Source organism: Puntigrus tetrazona, chromosome 13, assembly GCF_018831695.1.
Source record: "Puntigrus tetrazona isolate hp1 chromosome 13, ASM1883169v1, whole genome shotgun sequence".
Lineage (NCBI taxonomy): Eukaryota > Metazoa > Chordata > Actinopteri > Cypriniformes > Cyprinidae > Puntigrus > Puntigrus tetrazona.
Window position 1 is genome coordinate 9332030 of NC_056711.1, and position 24191 is coordinate 9356220.

Consider the following 24191-nt stretch of genomic DNA (forward strand, 5'->3'; position numbering starts at 1 on the left):
CATCACTAAGCCCTTCTATCAAACTCTGTCCTGTCCTTCTAAGTCAAAAGTAGCTGGACATCAGCAATTTCCAAACCAAGTCAAATGAGGAGTGCATAATAGGTAAAAATGAAGTTCTCAAAACTACCTACACTGAAGAAAATCAAGTTAAATATATTCAAAATGACATGCAAACAATACATCCCTGTTCTACTTCCTAAGGTTTCAACTGACTGCTAAGCCCATTAACAAAAGCAGGACGTACTGTACTGTACTGTATGTTGGGCAAATGCAGATCTAAGCTGGATTGTGCTAAAACAGCAGAATGGTGCATATCAGAATTTTTTCATGCAACTATGAAATAAAAACGTTTAAACAAAACTGTCTGTTACCATAAAGCTACTGCGAGTTTTCCCCTGATGCTGAAATTACCGGTGCCGCACTCTCAGTATCGAATTAAATCACCGTCTCCATCTCTGAGGGTCTAATCATTACGGGATTCACTGCTGAGACCAAAGAGCACAATTTCAGACTTATCAAATAGTGCTTTCACACATGATTAGATCAAGGGAAGTGGGATCAGATGAATCCAGCCGTCTGATCATAACTCAGTGTTGTCAGTATCCTACTAATGCGTTAAACATCCTTCTAATCTTTGTATTAAAGAGGATCAATCGTTTATATCAGATGCTAATCAACATGGAGTAACATCAATACACAAGATGGCAACGAAACTACAATGGTGCTTTGGTAATGCATCAAGCAGGCACTTCCCTTTTGAGGAGATCTTACATCCTCTAAAGATGAAGTGTAGTTGCTTTGTTGGCTTTTAACACACGTGCTACTCACTGAGTGCTACTAAATAAGAAATTACACTAGGGAAGTAGATTATGCCACACGCTAATATGAGAGCTATCCTCAAACACTAAAAATAGATTTTTTTTTTCTATTCATATGAAGCCTTAATCCTTCAATATCACTGAACATACCAAAACGGCCTGTGTTAAAAGGAACTGGTAAAACGCACTTACATTTCTTTGTGTTTCTCTTCTGCTAATATCTGGTCATTTGGCTTGAGTCCGTACCTGTAAAACAAACAAGGCATTTTTGTAACACGGGTCAAATCAAGAACAAGTTAAAGAATACGCCCCATAAGGCCATATTTTGTTTTCGCATGCAGCTATTCATCTTGAAATGTACTCTCAGTCAACACAGAAACAAATGATCAAAACATAATCTACACAGAACACATCCATCCACCCCGAGATAAGCACATGCGACAGCTCATTACTGTCCGTAAGACCTAGGTGAAGGTCTTAGGCCTTACACAAAATAAAGCTTCTTTCATTGAGCCATAATCGCTTCATCAACTTAAAACGCCTTTGGAAGGGAGTACAATAATTTGTGTATTTCATTTAAACTGCACTCCGCTCTGCACTCCAAAAACAATTATGAGTCATTTGTAACAGAAGAACATGAACTTGGTATGCTTTTAAAAATGGAAACCAACTGTCAGTATGTCTGTGTTTGTGGTACAAATGGTCATAACAGCTCATCTGAAATTTTACATCTGAAGATTACGGAACCAGACACTGACTCACTGCAACTATTGGAGGTCTTATGAAACAATAAAAAAAATATGTATGGACCAAAGGCAAAAATAATAAAATAAATTTACAAATTCAATACACATGGCTTCCGCATTACTTGCTTTACCATTAAAACATTTCATTGCTGTTTACTGTAAAAGATACATTTAAAAATTTAAATTTTTAATTGTAAAAGACTTCTCTCATGGATCATGTGACACTAAAGACTGAAGAAATGGCTTCTAAACAAATTAAGCTGTGTCAAACAGAGAAATAAATTACATTTCAAAATAAAAATAACAGATTTTGCAATATGAAATAATGCAATAATAATTGCAATAATATTTCAGAATCTAGCTGTTTTCGCTGCATTCTGATCAAATAAAAGCACTTTTGGTGAGAATTTCTTTTAATAACAAAAAGCCTTACCTACATTTTTTAAATGGTAGTGTATATGCAGGTAATCTTTTGAATTTTTTTAATCATTCTCTCTCTTATGAAAGGAAAGGTTAACAAATTAACTTACGGTGTCAAACGTGTGTCTGTGAATAATGTCTTAAGAGAATATAATAAGTGACCAAGTGGCATTTCTGAGATTAAGGTGACAGAGCAGTGTTTTTCGCTTCTCGTCATTCCAATCGAATTTCTCAAGTAGCTACAACTCTTCTTTCATTACCTTGAAAGTCTTTTTATATCCGGTATGTGGTCAATCACGTGCTGGCCAATATCTAATCATTAAATGGGCAGCTTAGTGAGCTCTCTTGTAGCATCTTAGTAATCTATTATTTGACTCTGCCCCGCCGACAAACAACAGGTCATGGAGCTAAACAAACCACTTTCCACTTCAGAATAAATCATTACAGTCAAAGTCTGCCACTGGTTCAGCCGTTCTGTCTCAACAGCAGTTTTGGGATTATTAAACCTGTTTGCAATAGCGCTGAGAGCCAATAGTTAGGAGCCAATAAACTGTAGTTTGATTGTTTAAAAACATTTATATCTACAGAGAAAAAAAAAACGTAACCTGGTGTATTCTGAAACTTGACCTGATCAGCTTATACATTTCTGCACGAAAGCGCTGACAAATGAAGTGACCATAAATAAAAAACAAAATCAAACCAGTTTGACATGCACATCCTATATCAGGTTGCACAGCTGAAAACATCTGTTTAGTGAAACCGCTCTAAGTGTGGCACCTCACGATCACAGTAAGGCAAGCCGGGCACCGCCAGTGTGGTTGAGGTCACGTAATAAAGGGCATATTGTTTTATGACTAGTGCTGGAATGGCCTACGTGAGGCCTACGTGTCAAACAGGAGATTTCCTCTCACCCACCGAGCGTCCATGGCACATGCGCCTCCTTAAAGAACAAGGACACTTGGACTATTAAACATTAGGTTTGATTCTTTGCATAAACGGGAGAAAAAGAATATTACGAACCCAAAAGCTACCGGGCTTCCAACGTCTCTTTGAAAGTAACAGGCTGACCAAAGATCAACCACTCAGTGACATGTTAAAAAAGAGGTTTTAGTTCACACGTCACCGGAGACAAAATGCTGACCCCACACACTGATACAAAAGCAAACACACAGCAGTGCCCAGTCATTAAATAGACTTAAATCAAAATGATATGAAAGGAACATGTGACTTACTTGTCTAGAAAGTCTTTGTCCACCACAGAGCAGATGTCAAGCAGGGGGTTTCCCATCCCGAAAAGGGCATTTTGACTGCAAAAAAAAGGCATGCGTATCCAGTTAGGACGGTAGGAAAACAACTGAGTAGCCCTGACAACAGACGCAAGTATAGTTGCACTAAAAGCATACGCGCAGGACCTTCGTGATTCACTTGCATGATGCGTCTTCTAAAGATAGCAGGGACTATTTTCAGCTTTTTCAACAAAAATTCGACAAATGTGCATAACTCAAGCATTTTTGTCTTGAGGGACAGAAATTCAGCATAAACATAAAAGATCCATCCGAGCATAAAGTACAGCACATTACACAGTTTGCAATACATCATCATTGCTTTTTTATGAAATCCACGGTGAGCTAAAAACTAGATATTTTGTCTATCAGACACAGAAACACTCGGTATCCGCTTAGACACAAATAGCCTTCAAGCAGAAAAGCATGTCATAAATGTTTCAAACGAGGCAGCACTAAAACATTAAAGAAAGCATTAGACAGTCACTACATCTAACAAACCAAGAATTCAAGCACGTGGCTGAGTGGCTGACCGTTCATTCACCCTGGATCAGACATGTGTGGTGGAGACCCTAAGATTAAAACTTTGCCTCTAATCTATTGTTGACAGATGTGATAAAATTACTCGATAGAAGTCTGCATGTTTTGTCATAACGCATTATTCTCTATTATTGACGTAAACATCAGGCAGCACTTCCAAAGACTACAAGGAATGAAACACAAAGCAGGCATCTTGACTTGTCTAAATGATCATTTGCACTCCTACATTCAAAAGAAAAGACAATTGTTCAAGTTATGAGAAACGTGTGAATAAGCACAGATGCGTCCGTGTGGGAGTTTGTGAAGGTTGTGCTGCTCTAAAACAGATGTTTAGGGGGTGCTGTCCAATGCATAAAGAAATATGAATAACTTGACTAAAAAAAATAAACTTTTGTACAACTAAAAGTTAAAAATAGAGCAGACTCGAAAACATGATAATTAAGCAAACTATCCAGCAAACAATATAGCATCACATGTTGTGAGCTTCCATAAGCTAAAACATTCAAAACATATTTACATTATGGATTGACAAAATTATAAAACTTGCTTAAATGGCTGAATAGGTGTCTGACTATCTAGTTTAGCCCTACCTGGCTGTAGGCATGAGGATGGCTTGAGGTGATGCTCACTGGAGTTTACTGACAGCCAGACAGCGGTTTGCAATCATGTTAGTACTCAGACGAAAGCGAACCTCGCTGCTGATTGGCCGGACGAGCAGCAGCTTGACTGTTGATTGGCTGACTAATAGGAGGGGCGTATCTTGTTCAAATCACTTTTTTGAGTGAGCAAATGTAAAAAAAAATTACCTACATTTTAATATTACATACAAACATTACATTTGCCACCCAATAAGTGCGCAACATCCAGATGTGACCAAACCGTTTTCTTACATGCACACTAGTATAAACTATTCTCGATAGCCATTAGACGAAACTACGTTACATTAGTCATAGCTGATCGCTCGTAATGACAGCGCTGCTAAAGCCACCGCATATCTGAAAAGGCGGGCGTCAATAGGTTTGGGACAGAAATACCCGCGGGAAAGTGACCTACACAACTTGCAACCAACATTTGTGCATGGAGCGTAACCTAAACGAACAACTCTACTGTGTGTTCGTTTATGTTTTTAATGCATGCGTGCATTTATGTAATATATGCATGCGTGTTATATACTGTTGTGACCGTGTACGGCAGGAAGGCTTTTTTGCAGCAGCAGAGCCCGAGTGCATAACAAAAGACACGTGGAGCCGGAGGGACACTCCAGTGGTAGATACAAAACACTCAAGGGCAACACATGTTCAAAAGTAGTCTTCATAGTTACACAACAACACGAACTCACCGCTCGACTGTGAATAACGTGAATGATTGTTAAACGCTTTGAATAGCGTTCACTCATTAAAAAATGCTCCATGATCACGAGTTTGTGATTTATGCTTTGCAGCGAAACCGAACTGATTCGCCGGCATTACTATATAATGGGAAAACTGCCAGATACATTCCTGTCCAATGCAACGACAATGTGCCTTTGAAAGCACTGAACTGACAGCACATGGACTTTAAGTGACACGCAGACTAGACCTCTGACCCAAAAGTGCTCGCAAACAAACCGCACCGTGTTTAATAAAACACCAAACATACGTTTTGATTCTACGCTGTTTAGCCGATGCTTGTGATTACTGTACCTGATCTTTTTTTCCTCGATTTTAATCCTCTTGGCTTTAGGTTCATCGGACGCCATGCTGTAGCGTGATAGTGCTCTATCAAATATGCTCAAGGTACCTTGTTGAGCGAATGAAGCATCTGGAGGCGCGGTTGGCGGATAGTTCTTTTGCATCGAATCTTTTTGTTGAATCGATTCACAAAATGGTTCGGAACTATTCCTTCATGAACCGGACTGAAACGGCCAGAGCTGTTCCCACGGACCCATTTGAACTAAGAATCATCTTCCTTAATTTAATTAATCCGTTTCGTAATGATCTGAGGAATTACTCGGAACTGCTACTGAGCTACTAATGAATCATTCGGTTCTTTGTTCAGTGAATGAACCGAAGCAAAACTGCTACAAATAAACTACTGCAAACGTGTGAACTTTTAAATAGCCCCTATTTTAACAATATCTGAATAAATCAATAATAAACTTTAATCCTATACGCCAGGGACCACGTAATAATATAAAGAACCAGTGAATCTGTTTATCAGATTGTTCTTTGAAAAGAGTTGTTCAAAAGAACCGATTCGAGGAAATGATTCCAACGTTGGAGAGTAAAATTTACCACAGTCATAGCTGTCCTTGTGTATTGCCGGTACAAAAAAATACACTCCCAAGCTAAAATAAGCTTTAACTAAACACATGCTTTGTAGAGGTATAGTTGAACGACTTTGATCTTAAACTTTTTTTCGCAAGGAGCGGGTGTCTGTGTTTTAAATCTACTTTAATGTAAATTCGCGACAGGCTTAGATTCGAGCGCATGAAACGGGAAGGAGGAGTGACACATCTGCCACATTTGCAAGCGGAGATACTGCCTGAAAACATTAATCAAGACAGCTGTCTACAAGTAAGATTTATTTAGAAATAAGTTTTGATATGTGTAGTTATGAACAACCGACTGTCTGTATTTGTTTAGCTGAGCATTATTGTCTCAGATAATCGGCAGATGCAGAATATCCTGTAAGTCTTTCAGGAAACAACTTTTCTGCTTTTCTGTTTCTTTTTTACTTTTTTTCTGATAGATTGTTTAACTAGCTATCACAATGTCCCGCATTGCCTTTGAATTTATAGTGATATATATGTCACAAGTTTGTTTGCGACCATTTATGATAGATCAGGAAGAAATTTAGGTTCTAAAGTTTTCATGTACTGTTACAGGATAATAGAGTTGTTTGCACAGAGCTCAGGACCTGAAATGTAGCTTCATAAAGCGCACAAAAGTACACGCATTTAGATCTAACCCCTGGCCACTACAATTTAAGATTTATTTTTAGTATTTAATTGATTATATGAGGATAAACATTGATCAAATAGGGATTCATTTGTAATCTATTTTAAAGCCACTATCCTAATTACTGAGAGTAATTAGAAAATAGTTTTATTTCTTACACAGAGGATTTAATTTGGATAGTGACTTTAAAGCAGATTACAAAGACATGGCTTTAAAAATAAATGTAGACATTCATTTGTGGGTGAGGTTACTTCTTAGTTCTCATAGTACATTAGTACATTACTCAAGTGTTATCCCAACAACCCTCTTTTAAATGTTATTTTTCTAACAAGTCTTAAAAACTTTGAATGTTCTAGGCATATTCCTCTCCAAACACTGGAATAATATAGTAGCTCGTACTTGCTGTTAGCACCGTGACTCTCATTCTCATTGTCCCATTTTCATCCTGTTGAAATTCCAGCCCTCATCATGATTCACAGCTTGTTTCTGATAAACAATGCTGGCGATTTATTCCTGGAGAAACACTGGAAGAGTGTCATAAGCCGCTCCGTCTGCGATTATTTTTTCGAAGCACGCGAGAAGGCAGTGGAACCTGACAATGTGCCTCCCGTCATCCGCACCCCTCATCACTATCTCATAAACATCTACCGTGAGAAGATCTTCTTTGTTTCTGTCATCCAAACAGAAGTGCCTCCACTCTTTGTAATAGAATTTCTGCATCGAGTCGCAGAGACATTTCAGGTATCAATAACCCCCTTGCGGCGTGGCAAACTCTCAAAGAGTTTGGGTTTAGTAAGAACTTATTTGAAGAAAATATGTTTTATTCAGAAACCTTAGCGTGTGTTTTATTGTAGATGTATAGAACGTGTGTTCAGTGATGTGATTTTTCGTGATCATTTACGCAGGACTATTTTGGAGAATGTTCTGAGACCACTATCAAGGACAATATGGTCATAGTCTATGAGCTCTTGGAAGAAATGTTGGATAACGGCTTCCCCCTCGCTACAGAATCCAACATCTTGAAAGAACTCATCAGACCTCCCACAATCCTGCGGTCGATGGTCAACACCATCACGGGTAAAACACCACACTCCCGAGCGTTTTGTTTATGGCTATGTGATGCTGAGAAGCTAACTGATTTCTAATTCTCAGGCAGTAGCAATGTTGGCGAAACCCTCCCTACTGGACAACTGTCCACTATCCCATGGAGAAGAGCGGGTGTGAAATATACCAATAATGAGGCTTACTTTGATGTGGTGGAAGAAATCGATGCCATCCTGGATAAGTCGGGTAAAACTGTTTTTAGGACATTTTAATTTAATTCAGTTAGATTCATTACATGAATGAATGAATGAATAATACTGTGAATTTCCTTTCAATTTAATATCAGCGTTCTCTTCTTTTTCAGGAACTACAGTCTTTGCAGAAATCCAGGGAGTTATTGATGCTTGTGTCAAACTCTCTGGAATGCCAGACCTTACTCTCTCATTTATGGTCAGAGCACTTCTTCTTGTTCATTTTTTTTTGGGATGTATTTTATTTTGCTGTGTCATCAGCCATATGAAATGCACTGAACTGAAGTGATGGATCATCAGGAAATAAACAAATGTAGAATTTGAATTGTGGCATTTTCCTTAAACAATACAAGGTCAAAAGAAAAAAAGAAACATACCCACAGTCAGACACTGGCTCACAACAAGATCTGTATCATACATACACTATATCTAAGATTATTTAAAACATGCCAACTAAAAATAGTAATAAGCATGTGGATTTTATGAACCCATATGACACATGCAGTCTTTTTTTTTTTTTTTTTTAACAAAACTGTATGTTCTCCACAGAACCCCAGGCTCCTGGACGATGTAAGCTTTCATCCGTGCGTCCGTTATAAGAGATGGGAAAGTGAGAGAGTTATCTCCTTCATTCCCCCAGATGGAAACTTTCAGCTCATGTCGTATCATATCAGTGCTCAGAAGTAAGCAGAGCATAGGTCTGGAGTGAATAGTTTGTAAATAGTAAACCTAAAACATGTATGATATATATTTAGATATTGCCCATTAAAAGTTTTTTACCTGTTTTTGCAGCCTTGTAGCAATCCCGGTATACGTGAAGCAGAACATCAGTTTCTTTGAGACTGGATCTTCAGGAAGACTGGATATCACTGTGGGTCCTAAGCAGACCATGGGGAAGACCGTGGAGTGTTTGGTAGTGACTGTACACATGCCCAAAGTGCTTCTCAGTGCCAACCTCAATGCAACTCAGGGAACCTACAACTATGACCCCGTCACAAAGGTCAGATGCATTTCCATTTTCATTGATTTATAGCAGTTGCCACAGCAGTTAGAACACAATTTTCGTCTGTTGTCTTGTAGATTTTGGTGTGGGATATAGGGAAACTTAATCCCCAGAAGCTTCCCAATCTGAAAGGAAGCCTAAGCCTGCAGTCTGGAGCTCCTAAACCAGAGGAGAACCCAAGTCTGAACATTGACCTGAAAATCCAGCAGTTGGCAATCTCAGGTAGGCTAGGGTCCTTTATCAGCTTTAGTCGTTATTCATTGCCAATATGACCTTGTGATAAAGCACTGTTGTTATTAACACGCTTTTAAAAATGCACAAAAAGCTGCTGTAACCATATTTAATTGAGCGTTAGATCACTTTTTCTATATATATCTATATATGCCAATGTCACAAATTTACTTATTTGAACAATGGCTTGGCATACCTTAATAAAATCCTAAAACCTATTTTCAGACTTGCGTAAAGTGTGTTATATAAATAAATTGATGCTTCCTTCACTCTCTCTTCTGCTTCACAGGATTGAAAGTCAATCGTCTAGACATGTACGGAGAGAAATATAAGCCATTCAAGGGTGTGAAATATGTGACCAAAGCTGGGAAGTTCCAGGTCAGGACATGAGGCCAGCTGCAGAGTAGTATCACAAGGATATGCCAAAAGTTTATTGGAGGTGCCATTTTCTAAGTGACAAATCAAACAGGATCGCAGCCTTGTGCGCAACCTCCCTTATTATTATTATTTTTTAAATATGGCAGTTACATTTATTATTGTAATATTTATCTTATTTTGTGACAGTTACTGGCAATTTGCAAGAAGTGAAAATCTTTCCACTGGAGAGCATTGGGAGAGCATTTGCATTGGGAATCTTTCACTTCATATCAACAACATTCCATTAATATTTTAGGTTGAAGGTACGGCAAATCTATGCCAGAAACGCATTAGATTAATCACAATACTGCTTTACAGTCTTAGATCTTACTGTCACAAAACAATACTTGAGAGTTTCTGCACATATTCACAGGCCTTACATTTTTCACTTAAATTTATTTTCTTGCTCTGTGGCCTTTTGAATGATAAAAAAATGCTTCGAGGAGGCCTCACACACTCAAATGGCCTTTTTAAAAAGAACAGTCATGCTTATAGCAGGACATATATTTACAACGATGCAATCTACTACACAACCACATCACTGTTCAGAGGTGAATAGAAGCTGTTTCTGCTCGAGAGACAATATACACCTAGAGTAGTTTGCCACATACAAGCACTATGGAGCCAGTGTGAGTGACAAAATCAGTTTTGTTGCACTGACCTGCACTCATACAGTAGATATGCAGGTTCTTCTACCTTAATGAAGCTTTGAGGATTTGCACACAAGGACACACAATTGCATTTTTTTATTGTAAATTGTCAAGGGAACTACATATGTATTTAAACCAAAAGCCTTCAGATTTATAAAGTTTGCGAACAAAAACGAGGTCTCTTTTGTGTGTTTCCACTTTTGACGAATACCTGTTTATTATCCCTTGAATATGTTTGACAACATTAGAAAATCCCTTTATTGACCTATTTGGGGAATGAAGTTTCCAAACAAAACACCTTAACAGGTTTTTTTTTTTTTTTTTTTATTAATCTGAGGCACATAAGATGTTTTTTTTTCTATGTGACACTGAAAAAGTCAACATTAGTGTCATATATACATTCACAAAGCAGTAATTTCACCCTTTCTAAATGTCATCAGAACCCACAACATGCTATTACACATACAGATACAGCCCTGTAAACTTTCACAACGAGGCACTATATTGGGGGCTGAAAAGATACTCTTTCAAATGCGTGTGTTGTAGCTAAGAGTTTTTAAGTGAATGCAAGGCAGTGAAGCATCGTGATGGTGTTTGTGTAGCTGTACAGAGAATTCAGAGTCCGTCTTCAGCTAATAATGGATGATGAGTTTGTGCTACTTTCATAGTATGAATGCACACTCCCTAAAGCGGTAGATCACGCAAAATAAAATCTGCCGTTTTCTCACCCTCGTGTCTTTCCAAACCTGCTTGACTGGTAAATATCTCAGTTTTCGTTCATGCATTGAAAGTCAGCGGGGTCCCCATTGACTTATTGCATAGACAAAAATATTTTCCGTTTAAGAACGGCATGAGGGTGTTGATAGACTTTTCGTTTTTGGGTAAACCTCATCTTCAAACTCGTAGGTATCACACATAAACAAGCCACCTGGGTCTTGTTACCCATTCTGTTTAAATGGTTAAAAACAATTAAGACGGTTCCATCCACGATATTCTACAATTGCAAATACAGTCACACAGAGGAACATCAAAATTACAGTCGTAAACTGTAAAAAGACTGAGCTAAGAGAACAGTTCAACTGTTGTGAGGATTGTGCTTTTCTTTTAACAAATTTAAATAATCATTCACTCTCTCACAAACCTAAGTGTGAATGAATTATAAAGAATTTTAGTGTTAACTATCCAAGCTTTCGCATGTCTACATGATAGATGTGTTTTTGATAGCTAATGGATATTAAGTGTAAAAAAAACTAAATCTTTGGCATCAACCATGCCATGCAAAATACATCTCTGTAATGGCATGACCAATCAAAAAAAGGCATTAACATGTTTAATAAATAGCTAAGCAAAAGTTTGTTATAAATATGAGCAAAGAACAGTTAATTATAATGAATTAGAACTTAAAAAAAAAAAAAAAAAACAGCCATGGGTTTTTGCAAAATAGCAAAGTAAAACGTACAACATTGTATGTGTAGTATATTTGCAACTAAAAAGTGATCTGTGATAATGTTCTGATGAAATATAAGAAATATAAATATATACATTTTCAATAAGAAAATTGAATTGTCAAAAACTAATTTAAAGTAAATTTCATCATGAACTCCAACATTTTTCGAGAGAGGCATCATGCCATTTTTCTCCAATACAAAATAGAAAAGTTCTTCATGCCAAAAAAATATATATATACCTGGAATTTGGAAACCCAACATACCAAAAATATATATTTAAAAATTTGCTTCCTGTATACTCCTGCACTATACCTCAGTAGTGTGAGATAAAGGTAACAACAGCAAACTTTCAGGACAAAAATAGCCTCCGTAAGGAGCAGCGAAGGTGTACCAAGTACCCATGCCAGCAAGTAAATAAAAAGGAAGTAATACCAGTCCCCCCAAAACTCAAGCCGAACACTGATGTCCAAAAAAGTAAGAATCAGGGTGCTTTCTCTCCACCATCCACCCTTTATCAGATGTCAAAACGTTTGAAAAGGCAAAGATGCAGATTGCTAATGGAAATCAACTAGTCCTCGGTTTACTGGTACCAAGGGGTCTTTCGGACCCAGCGAAGAGTGAACCCTGCATCTGTGCGGATCTTAATGGAGGCGGCTTCTGCTTCTCTGACCGTCTCCTTGACGGACTGCATGAGGTTCTGTGCATTGTGCACAAGCATCTCGGTGGCCTTAGGACCAAACACGGTCATATTAATTCCAATCCAGTCCAATAAACCCTTCATTAAAGATGTACCATGTGTTCTCACCTGCTCGGATTCTTCCTCACTGATGTTTGTACGTCCCAGCATGGTGGCCTTGACTGTGGACAGGATCTTCAGCTGAGTGCTAATAGTTGGAATACGCTCACAAACCTGGAATAAACATGCCAGGGTGCGCTTGATGAGCGAGACGATTTGCAAATCAGTTTGACTACTACTACTACTGATATTTGTGCCACTGACCTGCAGGAGGTTTGTGCGAATCCGTTTGTCTGTGCACTGCTTGGCTACCTCTTTAGCCAGCCGTGTGACCTCATCGGAGGCCTTGGCGATGTCCTTGGCGCACTGAATGAGGGCACGTTTATTCCCACTGCCTCCACGCACTAGACGGGACATCTCGGCCATGAGCAGGGCCATGCGTTTCGCTGCTCCAATGATGTCATTGCCCTGAGAGGGAAAAAACCCCATGTGGACATAGCATAAGGATTCAATATAAGGGTTTGATAACAATCGTACAATAGCAAAAACATGTCAAATGTAAAATAACTAAAAGAAACTCCAACTGTTCCTAGAGAGTCGGTTGCTTGTCATTTTTGCTTGTTATTAAACCGCAATTGATGATGATCTAACTTCTATGTCTAACATTTGAAAATGTCACAAAGGCAAACAAATGGTGTTTAGAATCACGACTTTCATCCAGTGCACATCAGTCATGCCTTGTTGAAATTAGTATAGGTTTACCACGGCTCCTGAAGTCACTTTTTTTATGACAAAATATGAGAAACAAATACATGTGAACAAGAAATCTTTGTGAGCACGTGGAACAGCATTTGCATATATGCCTGCTACTGTTTTGTAAATATATGTTGGGTTAAAAGTTTTTTTGTTTGCATATTTAAGTTCCTTGCATATGTGGGAAAGTATAGAAGCTGATTTCCGCTCAAAACAAATTATTCAGATTAAAAAAAAAAAAATCTGGAAAAAAAAAAATTTCTGGAATTTTGTTTAAAAAAGCTAATTCCAACTTTCCTCACAATTCTACATTTATTTCAATTGCAATTGTGAGTTTATATCAAAATTCTGAATTTATATCTCATGACTGCAAGAAAAAATGTAAGATTATACAAATTAAAAATTATACCTTTTCATCCACGACGGAAAGAAATTTTCATAGTTTTCCTGTGTGCACAAGAAACGTTTTTTTCTCTGCAAATGTAACTCTAGGGGCTCTGTAGATTCTAATGCACTGTCCTCCAGTTTGTCATTTGGTCAACAACATGGTGCCCATCTAACAAATTCATAATTATTCAAAAACAATACCTTAAATTCTGAATGATTCTTTAGTGAGACAGTTATGGCCATACACAGGCATGCAAAGTTTGTGTGTTAAAATGTAATATCCCACAATGGCTTTGACGTGGTTCGTTTAAACGGTTAGAAAAAGTGTGCAACAAACAAACAGGCATGTGACATGACTTCAACACGTGTATTTCCGAAGTCATTGGGAAACTGTCATCCATGGCTTCACAGGTTGGCAAAAAAAAAAAAAAAAAAAAAAAAAAAAAAAGCAGAGTGTTTGGCAGCAGCGGTTGAGTGAATGGCTCCTCGTTCAAATCGGGGCACAGAGGCGTGACAGCTATCAGAAATGAGCAGGGAAGTGACTTGTGAAGCCAGTATCAGTTTGTCCAAGAAATGCACAACAAACTTGCCATTCCAGTCGCGGTCATTTGGCAACCCCAGCAGCAAAAAACACACCGGACCCAAGTGTGAAGCAACAACAGCAGCAGCAAGAGCAGCATCAGCTATCTGGTTTCAGCATTCCCACAGTAATATCTGGATGCAGAAGGGATGCTGCGGCCCGCCGGGACCGGAAAAAGGGAGTACCTTACTGGACCACTTGCGAGCCTCCTGGTGCAAAGACTGCGCAGCGGCCAAAATGGGCTGGTTAACTGGCTGATTGGAAGACATTAAGAGCAGCTCTGGCTCAAAATCATCCTCGTTGTCTGTGAATTCATCCTCATCGTCTATATCTACTTCCGCCTCAGCGGCCTCAAAACCCTCGTCTGTCACCTCAGGCTGGGGAGGCTGGGGAGGAGGAGGAGGAGGAGGAGGGGAGGAAAGGAGCCAGCATGGAGAAAGAAGGACAGAGTTAGTACGAGATTCCCAGGACATGATTGTGGGAACAGCTGGATTTAGGAGAGCTGGGAGGGTCCTGCTGGGTAACGTCTGCCACAGGGTTTATAATGTCTACTGAAAATCATGTAACTGATCTATTCTCACTTAAATTTGAGGACAGAAGCTGGGTGGTTAATTTGGACATAGAGCAAACAAGCAAAGCCCCCAACAAGATATGATCAAATACATGATGGGTTCTCCAGAAGAAAAAAAATGCTTTAAAAGATTGTGTTACAATGAGTTTATATTTTAACTTGAATGACACTCAAGCTAAAAATACTCCTAATAAATTATTTTATATAGACTGTGCTGAAATTGCCCTGATTTTTTTGTACTTTTCCAATCATTTATTATTAAATACGGTACTATTACAAGGATAAGGTAAGACTACTCTCTTAAAAAAAGCTATTTATAGCTGCCAAAATAGTCTGGGGTATAAAGTTGTTTTTATTTAATTTTACATATTCTTTAATGGCTCAAAATGACACTAAAGACATTTGTAATATTACAAAAGATTTCTATTTCAAATAAATACTTTTATATTAAGCCGCACACCTGCTAAGCTTAACAGAACGATTTATGAAGGGTCAGAATGATTTATGAAAAGTTATTGAAAACTAATAATATTTTACAGTATTACTTTTTACCATTTTTCTAAACAAATAAATGCAGCCTTGGTGAGCATAAGATTAAAAATCATTTCTGACCAAAAACCTTTGAATGATAGCTTTTCTGTTTATCTATCTGCAATATCTAAGTATTTCAATAATTCAGCTATTCCTCATTTTTTACACTGTATTAGTAAAGTGAATATTATCATAACTGAACGAGCAATAAATGGGGGTGTGTGCAGATACAGACCACGTTAACACGCAGGAAAACAAACTGCACACAAGGACCAAGACAAAGCCACGAAGGGACTGCTGTACTATTAGAGAAGTAGAAGAAATGGCAAACAAAACAAGAAACATCCACAAAAGGACAACGACACAACCAATAATTATAGCACACCCAGTGGGCTCTCACTATAGACATCTGATTTTAAGCATTATTGCTTACATCACCTTTTAGCACCTAAAGCCTTCGTAAAGAGCTTGTATCAGCCCCGACCCAGTTCCAGTTGATATTGCATCCAATGGAGTCATTTTCCATTAGTTAAAAGTTAACGTGTGTTGTTTCTCACTTTCTTGTTCCATTGCAGAAGCTCTTTTGTGGTAAAGCTGCGAAGAAAATTCACGTACCGCTCCATCACTATGTTAAAAAAAAACGAGTCTACTTGTTAAAACGTTAGAGCATGCAAACATTTCTTTCATAGATGACAGTTTCCGTTCTTTTTTCCCCCATGAAACTGGAATCATCACAGAGATTTCCATTTCAGGTTAAAGACAACAAAAACATTCAGATTTCAACAAAGGCAACATATCACATTCATGAAAAGCAGACCAGTACACAAAGCGCATCTCAAACATTTGAACAATTTTTTTTTTCCATTTTTCATTTTTGTCTTGACGGTCTTTGTTAGTTTACAGCACAATTTTAAATTCTAAATCTTTACAATTATTTAGTATTGTGTTTCATTTACAGTAAATTACTGTTAAAACGTTTGGGGTCAGCAAGTGTTTGTTTATTCAGGTTGCATTAAAAAAACAGTTTTTGTGAAATATTACTGGTCAAAATGACCTTTTTTCTGTTAAGATATTAAAAGTCATTCATTCCAGTGATGGAAAAGCTGAATTTTTATTCAGCCATCACTCCAGTCTTTAGTGTCATATTGGTCTTCAGAAATCAATCTAATCTGCTTCTCAAAAAACTGGCTTTTTATTATTTTGCTGCTTAATATTTTGTTGGAAACCTTAGATGAATAGAATAATAGTTTATTTGAAATAAAAATGTTTGGCAACATTACGTTACCGTTATTGTTAATCAATTTAATGCATCCATCCAATAAATTAATAAATCTTACTGACCCCAAACTTTTGAGCCATAATGTATTTCTAAAGTACTACAAGGAGTGATTTTGTGTCCATGTAAAAAATAAAAATAACAGTTCCACTCACCTTACTGGACCATTTACGGGCCTCGTCGTGTAGCTGCCTGGCAGCCACCATCATTGGCTCGCTCACCATCTCGCCGGCTTTCTGCTCGGGGAACTCCTCATCTTTCTCCTCTGGAGGTGGAGGTCTCGGGGGAGGAACCTCTCCCTCTGGGAGGGGTGGTTTGGGGGGAGCCTGATCGTCACTGACCTGATAGAATCATATCAATAATCATCTTATTGAAAATGATGACAGAACTGACCGTTCTCAAAGAGCTTGATTGACAGGCGATCTGACCAAGCAGAATGCATTCATTATGTGCTGCTGCCTCTTATCTGCCGTCTTGCCAGTCATCTACAGCCAGTCACCATAAAAATCCATGTTAAAACGCGGTAAAAACTCAATTGAAGCCATTTCAATATAAATAAATATAAAAATGTCCGGAGGGTTGATTTAAAGGTAATATGCATTTCACGGAAGTGCTTGTATTGCGTACCAGAAAAGCTGTCATGTCCGGCACTGTATGCATGACTTGCAAAACTCAGTGTTAAATAAAAAAATAATATTTTAAACCATGTGCTCTCAGTCGTGGCAACAGTAACTAAGGAGGGTGGGCCTTTGGAACAGTCCCTTTAAGTCCCTTTTTTTTTTTACATTGTAGAAGCTGTTTCTCTCGGATATACGTCACACTAAGTAGAAAAGAGCAATCTCGTCTTTAAGGCCTGAACTGATGCTTTAATTTGACTTACATGCAGCTGATCGAGGTCTGGAGGTGGAGGTGGAAAGTCAGGCTCCTGAGGCTGGAAGGCTTCCCTGACTTTTCCAACAGCAGCCAAGATCCTGTAGCCAGAGTCCAGGAAGCTCTTTTGTGAACCTGATCATAAGGAGAAAAAGATTCTTCGTCAGTAATAGGAGAAATTGTTTTCTGTTCTGTAAATGTACCCAGAACAAAAAAAAATGACCTGGATCCTGGATGTTTCCTGCCACGGCTTTGGCAGCCATAACCATAGGTGAGATTGTTCTACCGAGTTCATCTGAAGCAGCTTTGACCAGTTCTCTGAATTTAGGGTCCTCTGAGTTCTCTACTTCCCGTTTGGCCACCAGAAGGACCCGGTTAGCCCGCCGGGCAATGCTGGTGGCCCCTGCAACCAACATCTGGGGCTGAACATTGGCCATCGCAACCCGGCATTTATCAATGTCTTTCTTAATGGCCTCCTCTGATGCATCCAAGAGGGATTTTGTGTCAATGGCTTCATCCACAAGACCTGAAATAAAGATGGTGAATATTTGAAAGAATTTCTAAAGATTTGATGTGGTATTCTGTGTGATATGAACTTTTGCGTACTAGTCATTTTTTCAATGTTGTCAATCCATTGGTTCTTCATGGTCTCAAAGTGTTCATATGCAGCCTGGTTGCCAGGGTTTTTCAGCAAAATGCGTGCAGCAGAAGTGACCTGCTCATGAGTACAGCAAAAGATAAATGTGTCAGACAAATCATTAAGATCACAACCAGACTAAGAGCTCATTTTGAGAGCCTTTATTGGTAGAATTTAAATTGTAAAAAAAAAAAAAAAAAAAAAAAAAAAGCTGTGCACTGATATATCAAAAACTTTTTTGTCAACCTTTTAGTAATGTGTAATTTCCCATCTTTTAACAAAGGTGAAATTACAATAATCCAAAAATGTTTTAATATTTTAAAGGGTCTCTTATGCTCTATTATTTTATCCGTTTATTTGAGCAAAATACTATAATGCAGCAAAATATCATTAACATTGTTACAAAGTAATTTATTCCTGTGATGAAAAATCTAATTCTAACTTTAGCACTGTGAAAACATAAAAGCTCTTAATTTTAGAAACGTTCTCATAATTTAACACTAAATACTTTTCTCACAGTCTTATTTTAAGAATAAAGTCTCACTGAAGATCATTATCATATTTAATAGTATCTGGCATCAAAAAAGCTTGAATGCCCTTTGATACTGTGAATTCTGTCCAGCTACCAGGCCAAGCACTCCATTATGTGCCCTTAAAGTAGCTCTGGCATAAGCAGAGAGTTGGGCGTCCATTCTGTATATATGAGCTGCAAACCTGAGGTGTTAGATCTCGGGCTGATTTCACAGCCGCCTGGATGCCTTCAACTGTGCTCTTATTGGCCGTCCCCACAGCAGCGGCCTTCTCCGCTGTAGCTCCCAGTCTATTGGCATGATTCTCAAAGTTAGACGCCCTTTCTTCAAAGACCTAGAGGGGAAGGATAATAAATTAATTATAATTATTATTTTTACAATGAATAATTCCATTTTATCGATATACTATTTCATTTTTGTTTGAATTTTAAATGCTATTTAATTTTCACATTTAGCTTTCATTTAGCTTTCACTTCAATTTAAATATTTTTAGCATTTTAAGTATTTTATGGCTATATAATTTTACTATTGTTGTTTTAGTGTATTTAGTTTCAGTTATTTTAGTTTAGCTTACTTTTAATTAAGTGGCAAATCATGAATTTGATCAGAAAAACCTTTTCCAGGTTTAGGGACTATAATCAGGTCTCCAGTGCATCTACATTTTGATTTCACAATCGACAACAGTGTAGCAGTTCTAACGCAATGACAAAAGTTTGAGCAAATGATGCTAAGTGTTCTGTCTTTGGGTGCACAGATAAGCACAGTCTCAGAGGAGACAAGAAAACAATGCATTTATTGATTTATTAACGGTATATTGCTGCTATTTTTTTTCCAGCTGTTTACCTTCACAGACATAAATCTCGTGTTTTAATTGTTAACTTGTGCGTGAGAACTTAGATTAGTACTCACATGCTGTGACAGCTACTTGCTGTCTTTGCGCCACTCAGATATCAGAAGTTGAAACTAGTGCAAGAATATAAAAAATTTGGGGGCCCTTTGGCCATTTCTAATTATTGAGGGCACTTAGTATAAAACAATGATTTGGAGGATTTCTTCAAAATAAATAATAATCTCAAGAATAAAAGTGTTTATTTACTTCTAAAAATGGCTTAAATCTATTTACAATTAGATTTAGGGCTTGGAACGTTTTGTGTGAATTAGCATATTTGATATGACGCTGAAAAGCAAGCTGCGCTCTGTTTAAAACAGACTGTATACTCAACGGACCTCCTCTCTGTTGGGGGCCTCAAGAGGCGCCGTTGCTGCCACAGCCAGGAGTTTAATTGGTGTAGTCGTATCACTAAAAACATCAGACACCTCCTGGGTCATTGCTTCCTGCATCTTCGCCTTCAGATCCTTGAAAGAAAAACATTATATGATGATTTATTTATGTATACAATTAAAAACTAAAAAAAGTCATTTGCTTGAAGCAAAATAGTAGAAAAATAAATGGTGTAGTGCAAATATTTCCCAGCAGAGGGCGGCATTTGCTTATATATTGCATTGAGCTAAACGCCCTGGTGCTTTGTGTGCTGCACTGATCTAGAGCCAGCAGATCTGACCTCTGCACTTCCCGTTTGAGAAGATCTCAACATCTGATTATGCCTCACCCACACCTGCTGTGTGAGAAAGATGGCAGGATCTTTTAATAGAAAAGGGGGACACGATGCCTTACTTTAATTGCCTCCAGAAGATGAGCAGCCACGGCGCGCGCCTGAGGACTCTCTCCCTCTCCCCGTGCCGCAAGATCTGCCAACTGCATCATCAGCTGCTCCACTCGCTCACACTTTGCTAGCAGATCCTGTTTGTATGGACCTGGTAGAGAGTTCGCCAGCCGGCGGCCTTCCGCTATCAGCCCCCGTATGGCAGCCTGGCCTACAGACAGAGACATGACAGGCTCCCGTTAAGACTGAACGGTGAAAAGCGTCCTTTCTGCCTCAAATGATCGCTCAGGTTTTACAAACGCTCCAGAAACGCGGGAAAGAAAGCACACAAGATGAAACCACTGTCTGTAATGTTTCATATTAGAAACATTTTGTTTCAAGCCACCTTTTCTAAAAACAAAACGTTTCTAGTATTTTATTCATAATGCATATGTGAGTGCCAACCCAGATGTGATGCATTTTAAGTAAAACTATAAAAATGCAGTGAGAATTATTATTTTGCACTAAAATGTTACTTTTTGAACACTATCTATAAAATGGGTGGTTATAATAATTGTCAAATATCATTTTCTAATTCATTTATAATTATGTTAATTAGCCACAGACAAACCCACTGGCAGTCATTTGTTTGTGTAGATATATTCATGCATTCAAGTGGAGGGCAACAGCTTCTTTATGATTTGAAATTGCCATTAATTTGACAATCATACACAATTTTGTTTTTGACTGAATGCTAATTATTAAGCAATACTAGATTAGTAAATCTACTCACATATATATATGCTTTTGCTTAATTACAATTTCATTTACTTCAAGTAAAAGTACTAACACATCACATAAATATTATGCAATATTAGAATCCAAGTATGCAGTTTTTAGACAAACAGTGAATACAAAATCATAGTGTATCAAAATAACAAGTATACAGTTTATGGTGGATTTTAAATTGAGAAATCTGTCAAAGGTCTGTGGTATCAAGATGAAATTTTATTTTATGAGAGTATGTCCCAACACTTGCCTTGCTATATATTTGAAAGTATGGATTGTCTCTATCAGTACAAACTTGTGTAAATACGTGAATTGAGACAAGCCCTGGTACTAAACTCATGCAGCTAGTGGTCTAGAGTTACTCCAAGACTAAGTTAACCTGAAAGTAACATGACCTGCTGTGAATAGGACACGAAGCAGCTATTTATGGTTTGAAATATTTTAAGTATGAACATAAATACAACAGGGACTGAGGAAATAGCCATCTGTCACATCATATAAAGGTCCAGAGTCAAGTGCCTAGTTCCATACGAATGAATAAGTCATTCAATACGCCAGTGTCATCCTTTGGGGGAAAAGTAATTGCCTCAAATGACCAGATGAGAATTTTACTACACTAATAACAGATGCAGATATAATAACGGTTATTGGTTTAATTCTAAATGTAAATGGATTGTCACATTTAAGAGTTCACTTCATCCTGCCACCCACCTACTCCACGATCGTCCACTCCAGGGTTGTTGATCCAGTGCAAGGCCTGCTCCATTTTGCCCTCTAATGTAACAGCGGCCTTGGCAGGTCTCATGTTGGCCACAGCACGGTTAGTCTTTGCCTGCAAGTTCTGCAAAGCTGTGCCAATCTGTTTGGCCAGAGCTCTAGCCTCTGGAGTATCTCCTTTACCCCTGTGGCACAAAAAAAGTCAAAAAGAACAGCATTTATTGCAAAAAGAAATCTTTTGTAACATAACATCTACTGACACTTTTGAACTGAATGTATAGTTTCTGAGTAAAAGTATCATTTCTTTAAAGCGCCCCTATTGTAGGTAATGAAACTATTTTTACTGCTCCAAAAGCAAAACCTAGTGGCTAACAATGAATTTGCATTTTCATTCAGAACCAAGTAAAAGATCGGCAAGTTGGCGGGTAATGTGCTAATGTTTCATGTTGAAGTCAATAAAAAGACAATAATTCACAGTCAATTCTTTCTTTTGAGAGACAATAACTTCATGTAGCACTTTCTTTACAGGACGTTTTTATTCACTGCATGAAAGGTCATTTTCAAAAACTGATAATAAAAAAAACCCCTAAGAGCCACATTAGGCACATTATCTTGGTTACACAATCTGTCCTAACAGTGATACTGCTTTATCAAGTTTACATTTTTCATCTTGTTTATATCAAAGTCACAACATCACATAAACAAAACAGACTGGCATGAATGGTATCAAGCTGAAAACCATCTGTTCTTTGAAAACAGAAAGAACATTTTGAATGTTTCTGTAAATGAAGGAATCTAACTATATGTACTGTAGATCCATAATTACATTTTCCGAAGTTCGACCAGTCTGGCGGTGAGCCCTGCGACCTCGCTGATGGAGCGCAGGATGTCATCTCTCTCTTTAGGGTCTTCACACAGGTCAGCGATGCGCTTGGCCTCCGCCAGAAGAGCACGGATATTCTCTTCCCCCTCCGGACCGCCGTTAGGATCCGCCAGCCAGCTCTGTACAGGAACAACCATTCAAACAAGTTCAGTTTTATCAGCAATAATCCTTTCATGCCTAAATGTGTATTGTGTTAATTTTATTCTGCATATCTAGAACTACACCTAAGAGTCAGCAGTATCTTCAAAAGTAATCTCACAGAACACTCTTAGATTCTTCTGTTCCTTTATTATCAGAATGAGCATACTACAGTAGACTGGCATTTCCTGTTTTGAATTTGAAGGAATATTTATAGTCATATTGTCATTCAGCATAAGGAATGTTATATAAATCACATGCTGACAGCAGAAAGTAAAAGTATTCTTTTAGTTTTTCAGTTCTCCACCCTTTAAATACTTAAGAGACGCAGCACATCTCCACTAAATAACATTAGTCCAGACAGATTTATGCAACAGCTTTTAAATGAAGGCACGTCTGTAATTATGACTACCCATTTTAAGTACCCACATGTCCTATGGGATACATATACAATCTCTTCAAATCTGTGAATATAGCAAAATATAATAAAATCTTAACAATAGACTAAAATAAAAATAGAACTTTTAGGGAAAACAATTTTTGTGGTCATCAGTGGCCATTCATTGACTCAAATCTTAGAAGAGTGAATTTGATGGAGAGTCATCTCAATTCAGCTTATGTTTAATCATTTCAAATATTTGCGGTCTTGCAACTGTCTTAATTCTAACAAATATAATATCCGTAATAATAACGTTTCTATGTAAAGTAATAATGAATACATTCCATTGTTGCTAAAAAGACAGTTGTTCACATTGGTAATATTGGGTTGAAACATGTTTTGGTATAAATCATGGTACTTGTTGCCTTTTTAATTGAGTCCTGAAGCAAAACCAATTGACTGTTCTCTCAAAGAGCTTGATTTGAGGCAAAACAGCAATCTGTCACGACATATTAAACATCCACAGAACTGCATTCATTGTTTGAATTTCTTTAAAAAAGATATTAAAAAGCTAAAGCTGACACCTTGTTACCTCATACCACAAGTAAGCTGCTTTGTCTCGTCTTTACCCTTTGCTCCGCGATGTATTTTTTACTGTGTGAGAACATGATATGTAGTGTGAGAGAGACATGGCTTGTCGAACATAGCAACAGTAACTAAGTAGGGCAGGTGTTTGTGAAGGGTCAAATGAGCACCGCTTTACTAACAAAACAGGCTTCAAGGCGTACCTGGGCCGTGTCGATTCTTTTGGCAATGGCCTGTTTGGCATTGGTCAGGGCCTCCAGCTTCCGAGCAGCGTTCTCCACTTTCCCCACCAGAATATCCAAACCCTGGCCCACCTGCTGAGCTTTCTGCATACCCATAGGGGTGGCACCCTGACCTCTGAAGACACAACATATAAAAAAAAATATACAATCAAAT

The 24191-nt window shown here is 38.0% G+C and overlaps 3 protein-coding genes across 7 annotated transcripts in view; 1 reads left to right on the plus strand and 2 right to left on the minus strand.

Annotated features, from left to right (window-relative positions):
- The window catches only part of adka (adenosine kinase a), a 130127-nt gene extending 124484 nt beyond the window's left edge, over positions 1–5643 (minus strand). The window contains exons 1-3 of one of the 2 annotated variants that reach the window (XM_043255263.1): positions 5490–5643; positions 3217–3291; positions 1011–1064 (exon numbers count right to left, since the gene is read on the minus strand). In XM_043255263.1, the coding sequence (XP_043111198.1) occupies positions 1011–1064; positions 3217–3291; positions 5490–5641 (281 nt within the window). In that variant the 5' untranslated portion in view covers positions 5642–5643. Of the gene's footprint in view, positions 1–1010; positions 1065–3216; positions 3292–4397; positions 4518–5489 lie in introns of those variants that run through there. The other variant, XM_043255264.1, reaches the window with a different exon arrangement.
- A 605-nt stretch (positions 5644–6248) lies between these two features.
- ap3m1 (adaptor related protein complex 3 subunit mu 1) lies at positions 6249–10515 on the plus strand. The gene is made up of 9 exons (XM_043255023.1): positions 6249–6362; positions 7207–7487; positions 7652–7823; positions 7899–8036; positions 8155–8240; positions 8591–8724; positions 8834–9041; positions 9122–9266; positions 9565–10515. The coding sequence occupies exons 2-9, from the start codon at positions 7215–7217 to the stop codon at positions 9663–9665; spliced, it is 1257 nt and encodes a 418-aa protein (XP_043110958.1). The 5' UTR covers positions 6249–6362; positions 7207–7214; the 3' UTR covers positions 9666–10515.
- The window catches only part of vcla (vinculin a), a 34997-nt gene continuing 21229 nt past the window's right edge, over positions 10424–24191 (minus strand). For 2 of the 4 annotated variants that reach the window (XM_043255020.1, XM_043255019.1), the window contains exons 9-22: positions 23999–24152; positions 22637–22812; positions 21805–21995; positions 20337–20536; positions 19889–20017; positions 18846–18995; positions 18101–18209; positions 17718–18020; positions 17505–17629; positions 16780–16965; positions 14432–14632; positions 12791–12994; positions 12596–12700; positions 10424–12517 (exon numbers count right to left, since the gene is read on the minus strand). In XM_043255020.1, the coding sequence (XP_043110955.1) occupies positions 12371–12517; positions 12596–12700; positions 12791–12994; positions 14432–14632; positions 16780–16965; positions 17505–17629; positions 17718–18020; positions 18101–18209; positions 18846–18995; positions 19889–20017; positions 20337–20536; positions 21805–21995; positions 22637–22812; positions 23999–24152 (2380 nt within the window). In that variant the 3' untranslated portion in view covers positions 10424–12370. The remainder of the gene's footprint in view (positions 12518–12595; positions 12701–12790; positions 12995–14431; positions 14633–16779; positions 16966–17504; positions 17630–17717; positions 18021–18100; positions 18210–18845; positions 18996–19888; positions 20018–20336; positions 20537–21804; positions 21996–22636; positions 22813–23998; positions 24153–24191) is intronic. The other 2 variants (XM_043255022.1, XM_043255021.1) reach the window with 1 other exon arrangement.

Excerpts from the sequence above, each read along its gene's own strand:
- ap3m1 (XM_043255023.1), top strand. The coding sequence starts at position 7,215 with ATGATTCACAGCTTGTTTCTGATAAACAATGCTGGCGATTTATTCCTG. Across the intron at positions 7,824-7,898 it reads GATGGTCAACACCATCACGG|GCAGTAGCAATGTTGGCGAA; the intron begins GTAAAACACCAC and ends TCTAATTCTCAG. Across the intron at positions 8,241-8,590 it reads ACCTTACTCTCTCATTTATG|AACCCCAGGCTCCTGGACGA; the intron begins GTCAGAGCACTT and ends TGTTCTCCACAG.